The 12268-nt window shown below is 60.3% G+C and overlaps 1 protein-coding gene across 1 annotated transcript in view; it reads left to right on the forward strand.

Annotated features, from left to right (window-relative positions):
* NISCH (nischarin) overlaps positions 1 to 10188 on the forward strand; it is a 33190-nt gene extending 23002 nt beyond the window's left edge. Inside the window, exons 14-21 of the mRNA XM_059161093.1 lie at positions 637 to 761; positions 1916 to 1965; positions 3257 to 4666; positions 6406 to 6820; positions 7241 to 7397; positions 7850 to 7978; positions 8448 to 8609; positions 8950 to 10188. Coding sequence (XP_059017076.1) covers positions 637 to 761; positions 1916 to 1965; positions 3257 to 4666; positions 6406 to 6820; positions 7241 to 7397; positions 7850 to 7978; positions 8448 to 8609; positions 8950 to 9560 — 3059 coding nt within the window. The 3' untranslated portion in view covers positions 9561 to 10188. The remainder of the gene's footprint in view (positions 1 to 636; positions 762 to 1915; positions 1966 to 3256; positions 4667 to 6405; positions 6821 to 7240; positions 7398 to 7849; positions 7979 to 8447; positions 8610 to 8949) is intronic.
* Positions 10189 to 12268: the final 2080 nt, after the last annotated feature.

Here is a 12268-nt window from a genome sequence, read left to right on the forward strand (position 1 = left end):
TTGATGGACATACTGCCACACCCGTGCCCCACTGCCCAGTTAGGCCAAGGCCAGACCAGGCTGTCAGACCTTCACCAAAGCAAGGCAAAACAGAGGTCGTGTTTCGACTTGCCCTTTCGCGGTTCCTCATGGGGTGCGCCTCGCTTCCCATCTTCTTTCTGGCAGCCGTTCCATTGTGGGATGGCTGCTTATGCCTGCCGTCTCCTAACGGGGTTTCCAGCACACACACACCGCCCCCCCAACTCCCATCTTTGTTATCTGGAAGAGCCTTTTATAGCCTTTTATAGATTAAAGACAAACTACTTTGTCAACTATCGCAAGTACTTTTTCCTCATATCCTTTTTATCTTCGGTTTCTTCTCTTCCAGAAGTTTGGTGGTGACGTAGTCACGCACATGTCCATGTCTTCCTTTGGGTTTAGGTGTAGAAAGTCTGTCCCTGCCCTGAAGTTAGATAAGCAGTCTTTTGTTCTTCGAGGTCAAGATTTCCGTTTTTAACTTTTCTTCTGTGATCCACGTGGCTGGGTTAGAGGGTCTGATGAGGCCCCCAGTCATGCCGGTAGCCTGAGGGCCCAGCCGTGTTTGTTGAATGGCTACTCTCCCTGCCTGCCCTGCCCGCCCACCCCTGGTCTCTCTAGGTATCATGTTCGTGCAGGAGGAGGCCCTGGCCAGCAGCCTCTCATCCACCGACAGTCTGACTCCCGAGGACCAGCCCATTGCCCGGGGATGCTCTGATTCCTTGGAGTCCATCCCTTCCGGACAGGTAACACCCTTCTCCTTCTGGGGATTGCTTATTGCTGTGGACCGAGTGTTCTGCCTGCAGCTGTCCGGAAGTAGGACTGGCCTTGGCTAGATGGTGGAGGTGGCCTGGCTGCTATTGGAGCAGATGCTGCCACTGCCTGGTGCACTCTGCTTTGTGATGAGCAGTTTGTGTTCCGTCTGTCCGTCCGTGTGTGTGTGTATGTGCGCGCGCGCGCGCGTGTGCATCTGTCTGTCATTCTTGGAACTAATAGGAACAGGCAGTTTTCTCACTAGGTAGGCCCTTGGAGGCAAAGCCAGGTGGTCCTTAGCCCCTGTACGTAGACTATTCTGGGAAAGGCAGTTCACAAAGCCCGAGGTGGGGATTGTTTGGGTCTCATGCCCATCAGGAAGAGTTTCTCTGCTGTTACCAGGCTCACTGGGCTACTCTGCCGGCCCCTGCATGTTACCCTAGTAGTCAGACACACTGCGACTCCAGCACCTCCTCTGTGGCTGCTGCTGAGGGTTCTGGAACTTCTGTCCTGGGAAGAGAGGAGGAAGACAAGTGTGATGTGGGCATTCTGCTTGGCTCCTGGGCCTCCATCCAGCCCTGTGTTCAGTCGGTCATGGCCCTGTGACCCTGGGCAGTCTGCAGAGTCCTTGCTCTGTCGCAGCACTCCTTGGCACTCCTCCCTTCCCTCTCCCCAGGATCACACAGTCGGAGGTGCCCAGGCCTAGGTCCTCTGCACTGCCCAGAGACCACTGGGAGGGCCTTGCCAGGTGCTGCACAGCCTCTGCTCGTTGAGGTCTCTGCAGGCCAGCTGCCACATTGGTAGGCTGTCCATGTGCACCCTCTGGGGTGGCATGGGGAGCACTGGGATGCCAGACCTCAGACACATGGTGAGCTGCAGAGTGGCAGAGGTGCTGACCCTGGGCACGGGCTGGGGCTGGACAGAGGTTGCAGTCTCCGCTCCACTGTACACTGCCGTGTAACTGGCTGAATCTCTCTCAGCATTTCTGGGGCCCAGAATCTGTCCCCGAGGGAAGCGTTGGGGTGGTAAGGAGCTTCCTGCAGGGTGGTGAGCTGGGATGGGGTGCCTGGCTCAGGGTCCAGCCCCCAGTAAATGCCAGGGGGTGGCTGCAGCAGGTGGGGGCTCACTGCATGTTCTTCTTTGTCAGGCACCTTCTGATGATTTCCGGGACATCCCGGGAGCTGTTGGCGGTGTGAGGTGAGGAAGAGCTTAAGAAGGCATCTGAGGCCTTCTGCACATGCCCAACTGTGGACTAGTGGGAACCAGTGGGATTTTGCTAATAGTTTGTTCATAGAAGTTCTTCAGAGCTGTTTCTTTCTTTGACTATATAAACAGCAACAAGATGGGCTCTGATCTGTTTCCACATCCTAATCCCTGAAGTTTGCTGGACATGTTACCCCAGAGTAGGGGTCAGCACATCGAGGCCGATTTGGTCCACGGCCTACCTTGTACAGCCTGTGAGCTGAGAATGATCATTATATTCTCGAAGTATGATTTAAAAAAAAGAGAGATTAGGGGCGCCTGGGTGGCTCAGTGGGTTAAGCCGCTGCCTTCGGCTCGGGTCATGATCTCAGGGTCCTGGGATCGAGTCCCGAATCGGGCTCTCTGCTCAGCAGGGAGCCTGCTTCCCTCTCTCTCTCTCTGCCTGCCTCTCCATCTACTTGTGATTTCTCTCTGTCAAATAAATAAATAAAATCTTTAAAAAAAAAAAAAAAAAAAAAAAAAAAAAAAAAAAAAAAAAAAAAAAAAAAATAAAAAAGAGAGATTATGTGGATGGGCTCCTCCAAAACCTGTGGTGTTCACTCTCTGATACTTTATAGAAGTTCTATATGTGATTTTCACGGAGGGGAGCAGTACCCAAGAGAAGGTAGTTTTTTTGTTTTGTTTTGTTTTGTTTTGTTTTAAAGATTTTGTATATTTGAGAAAGAGAGCACAAGCTGGGGCCAGGGGCTGAGGGAGAAGGAGAAGCAGATTCTCTGCTGAGCAGGGAGCCTGTGCAGGGCTGGGTCCAAGGACCCTGAGATCGTGACCTGAACCAAAGGCAGACGCTTTAAAATGACTGAGCCCCCCAGGCGCCCCAAGAGGAGCTAGAACTGAAATGTGGAAGTCCTAAGACCCACCTAGCTTACTCCCTGACTTCCATCCCAGAGGCCTCTGGGTGCCCTTGAAGGGAACCATGGTCAGTAAGTGACTTCATGCCCTTGAGCTCTTGTTCCCTTTGGGGCTCGCAGCCAGCATCTGTGCAACTGAGAGGGCTTTGTGGTGCTTTTGTTGGGGAGCCTGCATGGTGTGGCTAAGGTGGGGCTGAGTGCTAGTGGTCTGGGCCCTGGGGGTGTAGATTGTCCCTGAACTGGCAGGCCTGCCTTCAGGCACCCCGGCTCCCCACTGGGGCACTTGTGGACCCAGGGGTTCAGCAGACGGCTCTGCGTGTGGTCGGTAGGGCCGGTCCAGCCCAGCATGCAGATGACCTTGGCCTCTCCCCGCACAGCCCGGAGCACGCAGAGCCGGAGGTCCAAGTGGTGCCGGGGTCGGGCCAGATCATCTTCCTGCCCTTCACCTGTATCGGTTACACGGCCACCAACCAGGACTTCATCCAGCGCCTGAGCACGCTCATCCGGCAGGCCATCGAGCGGCAGCTGCCCGCCTGGATCGAGGCTGCCAACCAGCGGGAGGAGGGCCAGGGCGAGCAGGGCGAGGACGACGAGGACGACGAGGATGACGAGGATGCCGCGGAGAACCGCTACTTCGAAATGGGGCCCCCGGATGCGGAGGAAGAGGAGGAGGGCGGCCGGGTGGAGGAGGAGGAGGAGGAAGAGGAGGAGGAGGAGGAGGGCGAGGAGGAGCGCCTGGCCCTGGAGTGGGCCCTGGGCGCGGACGAGGACTTCCTGCTGGAGCACATCCGCATCCTCAAGGTGTTGTGGTGCTTCCTGATCCACGTGCAGGACAGCATCCGCCAGTTTGCCGCCTGCCTCGTGCTCACCGACTTCGGCATCGCGGTCTTCGAGATCCCGCACCAGGAGTCGCGGGGCAGCAGCCAGCACATCCTGTCAGCCCTGCGCTTCGTCTTCTGCTTCCCGCACGGCGACCTCACCGAGTTCGGCTTCCTCATGCCGGAGCTGTGCCTGGTACTCAAGGTGCGGCACAGCGAGAACACGCTCTTCATCATCTCGGACGCCGCCGGCCTGCACGGGTTCCATGCCGACCTGCGCTCCTGCTTCGCCCCACAGCACATGGCCATGCTGTGCAGCCCTGTGCTCTATGGCAGCCACACCACCCTGCAGGAGTTCCTCCGCCAGCTGCTCACCTTCTACAAGGTGGCGGGCGGCTGCCAGGAGCGCAGCCAGGGCTGCTTCCCCGTCTACCTGGTCTACAGCGACAAGCGCATGGTGCAGACGGCCGCCGGCGACTACTCGGGCAACATCGAGTGGGCCAGCTGCACGCTCTGCTCTGCCGTGCGGCGCTCCTGCTGCGCGCCCTCCGAGGCCGTCAAGTCCGCTGCCATCCCCTACTGGCTGCTGCTCACGCCCCAGCACCTCAACGTCATCAAGGCCGACTTCAACCCCATGCCCAACCGTGGCACCCACAACTGTCGCAACCGCAACAGCTTCAAGCTCAGCCGCGTGCCGCTGTCCACAGTGCTGCTGGACCCCACGCGCAGCTGCACCCAACCGCGGGGCGCCTTCGCCGATGGCCACGTGCTGGAGCTGCTCGTGGGCTACCGCTTCGTCACTGCCATCTTCGTGCTGCCCCATGAGAAGTTCCACTTCCTGCGTATCTATAACCAGCTACGGGCCTCACTGCAGGACCTAAAGACTGTGGTCATCGCCAAGACGCCTGCGACTGGGGCCCGGTCCCAGAGTCCCCTAGTAGAAGGCCAGGCTGCCGAGGACAGGGCCAGGTGAGACCGAGCACAGGCTCTTGGGGCGGGCGGGGGTGGGCACTGCGTCTGAGACCATTCACTCCAGATCAGATCGGTGAATGTGTACATGTGTGAGTGGGCCCAGGTGGGCCCCGTCCTCTCTTCCTCCTTGGCCTCTGACCAGCCTCAGCGTTGCCCTTGTCTCCTTCTGATGCCCCGTGCCAAGCCTTACTGTGGTGGTGAGCTGTATTCCCCCTTTCAGGAAGGACTGGGTCTCTGAGGGGCTCTCTCTCTGCATGTAATTCTGTGAGCTCTCTCCAGAGGAGCTTGTTGGCTGAGAGCAGAGCGTCTGAGGTCTGAGTTTGAGAGCCGGGTGGTTCCCGCATTCAGAGCTTCTTTCCTTCTTACAGCAGGGGAGACAGAGAGGGAAGTGGTGGCAGTCTTGTCCTGTTCTTCTGCCCTCTGCTCCTGCCCCCTCTGTCTGGCTTCCCCCTGGCTCCTTGCCCGAGTTTCCTTCAGGGCCATCTGGAGCTGAGGCTAGAGGGAGGCCTGTGAGCAGCTGTGATCATACCTCAGCTCACCCACACCCAAAACTCCAGAGGGGCCTCGTGCCCTGAGGGGTGCCCGGCTTCTGCCATTGCTCCCTGGCTTCACATGTGCTGGGGCTTCCCCAGCCTAGGCAAGAAAGCCCTTCATCTGTTGGTCCTCCTGTCCTTGGAGAGCCCCTCATTTTCTCTTCTGTCCTGGTGGATGGTGGAGACCCTGTCCTCAAGTCAGCATCTCGTGCCTCTGCCTGTCATCCCAGCCCCCCAGCTGAGGTTCCCAAGGGGCTCCCAGCCTCTCCCTGAATGAATCAGACACCCTTCTTGGCCTCAGCTTAAGTTCCATGCCCTCCTAGAGACGCCATCAGGTCTCCAGGCACTGGAGAGCAGTTTGTGCCCAAGGCACCCTGCATGGCCTTCCCTCTCCCTGCCCCTGTGCTGAGGCCTTGAGCGGTGACACCTCATCTCCATTTCCTTGCTGTCCCCAAGCCTCGCTGGAACCTGGCCACAGTGGGGACTGCTTGCAGAAAACAGCTGCCCTGCTCTGTCCCAGCAGACACATCTCTGCAGCAGGACGAGGGGGGACTGCCCAGGGAATTCTCTCAACAGCTGGGATGTCCTAACAGAGAGGGTGATGTCCAAAAGACCCCCTCAGCCTGGACACAGGCATGAGGCCACCTGTAGGGTCCTCCCCGCCTCGGGGGTCGGCTTCTAACCGGAGCATTTGGGGTTCTGAGCATTGTTTGATCTTCTGCTCAGAACAGAAGTGAAAATTCAGTGTGGCTACTTGTATGGTGGCGGGGTGCGGGGAGAGCCTGGGCTGCCTGAGGAGGACCCAAAGGCAAGTTGAGGGGCTGTTTGGTTTGGGTTCTCACCTCTAGTTGCACTCAGGTCCTGGGTGTGGACACCTTGGTCCAAGTTCTGAACTCAGGAGTAGCATTTCTGATCCTTCTACAACCTTCTGAAAATGAATTCTTAACCCATGGGCCACACATCTGGCCATCCCAGCCCTGGAATAGCAAACAGCCTATCTTTGCCCCGATTAATCTCACTTCGAAGGGCAAAGCCTAGCACTTTCCCTTTGTTCTGCTTCCAGTGGGGAGCCTGGAGATGATATCCCCAGGTGATCTCAGATGTGGCATTTGTTCCATCACACTGTGAGGTTATGTGTGATAGGACTCTCCCCTCGGGATCCTGATGCTAACTCAGTGTTTCTTGGGGGATCGGGGGAGGCAGCAGTGACCAGCGGCCCCAGGAGGCCCCAGCAGAGGCCTCAGCTCCAGCACCAGCCCCAGCGGAGGCCCCAGCCTTGGACCGGGCCCCGGGGGAGGGCCCCGCTTTGGCCCTGGAAGAAGCCTTGTGCCCAGCAATGGCCACAGGCCCGGTGGAGCCCTCGCTTCCAGCTCCAGTCCCCGCAGAGGCCTCATGCCCGGCGGAGTCCCCAGAGGAGACCCCGGTGGAGAGCCCGGCCCTGGCCGAGCCCTCGGGGCCAGTGGAGGCCCCCGCTCAGTACCCGAGTGAGCACCTGATCCGCTCCACGTCGGAGGAGAATCAGATCCCGTCGCACCTGCCCGCCTGCCCGTCGCTGCAGCACATTGCCAGCCTGCAGGGAAGCACCGTCATCGAGCTGTTCCACAGCAGCATTGCCGAGGTAGCGGCCCCGCGCGGGGCCCGCCAGCTGGCCGTCCTGTGCAGAAAGCTGGAGTCCGGGATGGGAGGTCCTGGGCTGCCCCTCCCTGGGCCGCTGTCTTCCTCGTCACCACCTCTCCCTGCGGCCGCTCCTCACCTTGGGCCCCAGACACAGCCTGCCTCACTCCCTCTCCTACTCTTCGGTTCTTCTCTGCTTCCAAGTTTATAAACACGTGGGCCAGAGGTGGGGAGGGTCCTGTGCGTCCTTATCCAGGGCTGCAGGTATGTCCCTGGGCCGTGCAGGTCACCAGGGCTGTGGGGCTGATGGAGTGGGGGCTGCCCTGCCCAGAGCTCTGTTGTCAGGTGGGCACGGCCTGGAAGCGAGTTCTGTGCCCCCTGCCCTGCTCTGCTGTGGGCCCAGACCCAGCTTTTCTGTGTCCAGGTGGAAAACGAGGAGCTGAGGCACCTCATGTGGTCCTCAGTGGTGTTCTACCAGACCCCAGGGCTGGAGGTGACCGCCTGCGTGCTGCTGTCCACCAAAGCTGTGTACTTTGTGCTGCACGATGGCCTCCGCCGCTACTTCTCAGAGCCCCTGCAGGGTAGGCACTGCAGCCGTGGGGGACTTGTCTGTTCCCAGCCGAGCCGAGCCTCCCTTGTGTGAGGAAGGGGCCTGATAACCAGAATGTCTCCTGGCACTATCACGAGACACCTACAGCCAGCCCGTGAGGCAGGGCCTGGCCAGGGCCCAGGAACTGGCAGGGACAGGGAGGGGGTTGGGCAGTCTCTGTCCCTTGGGATCCTACTGGGAGCCTTAGCCCGTGGCCTGTTGTAGAGCTCCTGGTGCCTGCGCTAAGCCAGGCAAGGCTCAGACCCTAGAATGTGCGGCCCTTGAGGCCTCAGGTCTGCAGAGGCAGGGGCAGCTCTTTGCCAGGCGTCCAGCGGCCAGGCTGGCCAAGGGGCCCCCTTCCTGCTGAACGGACTGCGCACCCAGGACCCTCATGCTTGCCCGGCAGAGCCAGTGCCACAGCTGGTACCCGTCTCTCCGCTGCAGATTTCTGGCATCAGAAGAACACGGACTACAACAACAGTCCCTTCCACATCTCCCAGTGCTTTGTTTTAAAGCTCAGCGACTTGCAGGCAGTCAACGTTGGGCTTTTCGACCAGCATTTCCGGCTGACGGGTGAGTGACCGCTGTGCTTTGTCCTATTTTGGGTGAAGGCCAGTGTCACCAGTGGGCTTGCACCTTCCACATGTGGGTGCGTTATCACAGGCTGAGCTATCTCTGTTCACAAGCCCGTTCACCGGCGCGGGAGGAAGCAGCTTCAGGAACTGCTGAGCATGCAGAACCCCACAGGGCTTGAGTGCGAGGCGGGGACCGAGGCGGCCAAGTGCCCGGCGGGCAGGGAGAGTGGGCCCAGGGCTCACGGGCAGGATGTTTCTGACTCACACTTCCTGAAGAGAGAAAGCTAAGCTTTTTCCCTAATGCCTCTGCATCCCCTTCCAGAAAAATGTCACAGCCCTTCCGGCCGGAGAAATCGCTATCTCCCCAGGCCCCATGATGCTTTCCCACGTGGGTCCTCCTGGCCCCGGAGGCAGGGCTGAGGTGGAGGAGAGGTGGCCGCAGCCCTGACCAGCCCCTTGTCCTGCAGGCTCCTCCCCGATGCAAGTGGTTACCTGCCTGACCCGGGACAGCTACCTGACACACTGCTTCCTGCAGCACCTCATGGGTGTGCTGTCCTCACTAGAGCGCACGCCCTCGCCTGAGCCCGTCGACAAGGACTTCTACTCCGAGTTTGGGAACAAGACCACAGGTACCCCCAACCTGGCTCAGGCCGCAGCAGGCCCCAGAGTGCCTCTCTCTGCCCAGAACTCCCTCTCTCTTGCTCGCTTTCTCTCCTCCGTGCTTAGCCAGCCAGGGTTTTCTGTGGCCTTTTCCACACCAGAGCCTCCATTCCAGCAAACCCTCAGCCACCCAGCAGATCCATCTCAAGTATCTGTGGGTCTCTGCCCAAGAATGGGGGGGCCTGGAGTACTCCCCTGCTTCTGCCGGCCCCTAATCCCGCCCCCATGGATGGCTTGGGTTGGCCGGTGCTCTGGGCCCCAGCACCAACCAGGCCAGGCTACGACCCCGGTGGGCCCCCCTCTCTGCAGGGAAGCTGGAAAACTATGAGCTGATTCACTCAAGCCGTGTCAAGTTCACCTACCCCAGTGAGGAGGAAATCGGAGACCTGACATACACCGTGGCCCAGAAGATGGCCGACCCAGAGAAGGCCCCGGGCCTCAGCATCCTGCTGTATGTGCAGGCCTTCCAGGTGGGCACGCCGCCCCGTGGGCGCTGCAGGAGCATGCTGCGCCCCAAGACACTCCTGCTTACCAGTGCCGAGATCTTCCTCCTGGATGAGGACTTTGTGCACTACCCACTGCCTGAGTTCGCCAAAGAGCCACCACAGAGAGACCGGTACCGGCTGGACGACGGCCGCCGCGTCCGGGACCTGGACCGCGTGCTCATGGGCTACCAGCCCTACCCGCAGGCCCTAACCCTTGTGTTTGATGACGTGCAGGGCCACGACCTCATGGGCAACGTCACCCTGGACCACTTCGGCGAGGTGCCGGGGGGTCCTGGTGGAGCTGGCCAGGGCCGTGAGGTCCAGTGGCAGGTGTTCGTGCCCAGTGCTGAGAGCCGCGAGAAGCTCATCTCGCTGTTGGCTCGCCAGTGGGAGGCCCTGTGTGGCCGGGAGCTGCCCGTCGAGCTCACCGGCTAGCCCAGGCCACCATGGGCAGCCCTTGCCACCCGCTGTGTCCGGCCTGGTGCCCACTAGAGCGGGAAGCAGGCTTTCTTTATTCTTTTTAAAGTGTTTCTCCCCACTTTTGGGTACCCTCGTTGGACCGTCCTTGCAGAGAATGTGAACATATGCGTTCAGTGATTTCTTTCCAGTGCTAGGAGTGAAAGTGCCGGCCCCCTCCAGGACCCCCCACACCCCGTGCCCTCCACCTCCTGTGGCTCTGTTGCCTGTCCCTGGGGTGGTGCGGCTGAGTGCACCAGTGTCGTGTTTCCTGTCGTGGGACTGTTATTCACACGTGGCGCCGTGGGTCTGATTTATTCTTCTCTGTCCTTCGCTGAAATGTCTCGTCTAGTCATGTGCTGTCCTTGTGGGCGTTCGCTGCTAATCGTGAGGCTGGTAGCAAAATGCACATCGGAAGCTCCCGCCCCGTGCGGATTTCCAGAGTGGAGCCTTTCCTGGACCGACCGAGTGGGAGAGCCCCGTGGGGGCAGGAGTCCCCAGGCCTCGGGGCTGAAAGGGGCGGTGGCAGGAGACCTAGAGCTGCCAGCTCCGAGTGTGATTCCTGTCGCCTGTTTTCTCTATTCCAATAAAGTGCAGTTTGACAGTCTCTGTCTTTATTTCAAGGGCCACTGGGGTCTCTGCCGGGCGCTGGCCCAGGGCCAGGTTGGCATGAGGGAGAGGGTCTCCTAGGGAAGCAGCAAGGTGAGCTCCTGGGGGTGGGGGGGAGAGGAAGGAGGGAGAAGGGCATGAAAGGCAAGGGAGCAGCTCCCCTCGGCCGCGCTAGTGGGCCAGCCTCGGAGGGCTGGCGCAGGGGAGGTAGGAGGGGGCCCTCGGATTGGGCCGGTCTGGGCTTCCACCCTGAGCCTCCGGGCACATGCGGCACCCTGGCTCACTGGCTTTCTGCCCCCTGCAGGTCTGGAATGTCCCCGCTGAAGCTGCAGTGTGTTGTGAGGGTAAGCCCTAGAGTCTGGGATTGCAGCGGGTGGGTGCTGGGTGTCACCCCAAGAAGGCTTATGGGGGAGCGGGGGAAGCCCTGTGGGAGGAGTCCCCAGGTGGTGGGTAGTCTGTTGGTGTTCTCAGAGAGGTGGGGATTGCCTCAGGGGGACCTGCCAAGCCAGGACCCGGGATTTCTTGGGGGAGCCTGCTGTGTGTCTCACCCTTCCTCATCCCGTTCCTACCTCTAGAGCCGGGCTCTGGAGCCCCACTTGTCTCTCCCAATCAGGAGTGTCAGGCCCCAAGGTCCTAGGGCCATTTGGGCCAGGCAGGACTGAAGAAGGGGTGATTGGAGGGTCAACTCTGCTCCCAGCCCGCTGCTCCTACCCTCTCTCGGTGCTCGCAGTAGGGCCTAGAGGAGCCATCGCCGTCAAGAAGGCTGCAGGGGGCACGGGGGTTGCTCCCCACTCAATGTCCCTAGCCAGCTTTCATAAGGCCAGCCCAGAGGCCTCTAGCCTGTGGGCGGAGAGAGGCCTGATGACGGAGAGGAGGAGGCAGGTGACAGGGCTTCTCCAGGGCCTTTACAGATGGCCACCTGCCTCTCTCCATCTGTTCGGTGTAAACAGGTAGTGACGACCAGAGACAGGGTCTGCTCCCTGGACTACTGTTCCAGGAGGCCCTGTGGACCCACATGACAGCTGACCCCTGTCTGGGTCTGTGAGGACAGGATCTCCTGGCAAGAGGCCGGGCAGCGTGTGCATGGGCTTGTGCAGGCCTCGGGCCTTACGTGTTGAGTACGGGCCCCCACCGCTGATTAGCCCAGAGACTTCAGGCAGATTTCTTAAAGTTTCTGCGCCTGGTCTGCGTACCGGTACCAGGGCGACCAAGGTAACTGCCTGGCTCCTTCATGCCCCCCCAAGTCTGCACAGGGCCCCCACCGTGTGAAGCGGCCACACGCCATCCTTGCCCATAGCTGACATTCCAGTAGGGGACGGAGAGTACACAAAATAAACAGGGTCAGCTGGTAGCAAGTGCTGTGATTTGAGGTGATGACAGCTGGTGACCCTTGACCTGAGGCTGACCTTAGGGGGAGTCCCTGTTAGAGGATCTGGGGGCAGAACGGCAGCTTAGGGGAGTGGAGAGGCTGGCGGCCAGAGCGAGCAAGGTGGGGCTGGTCAGGCACAGAGGGCTGTGGAGCACGCTGGGAAGCCAGGAGGCCCCCTAGGAGGAAAGAAGGGCTAGAAGGGGTAATAGGGACCAGGCGGAGGGGGTAGCTGGGGCAGCTGAGCCAGGGAACTGTCTGACGGGCTGTCTGCTTAGCACGGGCCCGGCAGGGACTCGAGGCCCACAGCTGCTCTCAGTTGGAAAGCTGGAGGCGGCAGACCTGATTTAGGGCTGCCCTACCCTGACCCGCCGGAGCCCCCCCAGGGCCCCCCACTGCCACCCACACCCCCAGAGCCTCTGAATGAGTGAGGCTGGGCTTGCAGAGGACAGCCCTCTGGGCAGTGGTTTGTATAGGGGGTGGCTGCACAGACCCTACTGGGGCTCAGGCTGTGGCTCATGGTGGGCTCAGGGGCTGTGCTGCTAGGGGCAGGGTCTCTGGTCAGGAAGCCCCGAGCAGGGCCCAGGCCGACCACACAGGGGTCAGCGGCCAGCACCTTCCCTTCCGCCTGCAGGCTGCTGATAGCAGGAGGAAATCCTGGCGGGTTCCTGTGGGGGTGAGCTGGCGGGGCCTCCGGACCGCTTTTAAAGCC

The sequence above is a fragment of the Mustela lutreola genome, chromosome 2 (assembly GCF_030435805.1).
Source record: "Mustela lutreola isolate mMusLut2 chromosome 2, mMusLut2.pri, whole genome shotgun sequence".
NCBI lineage: Eukaryota > Metazoa > Chordata > Mammalia > Carnivora > Mustelidae > Mustela > Mustela lutreola.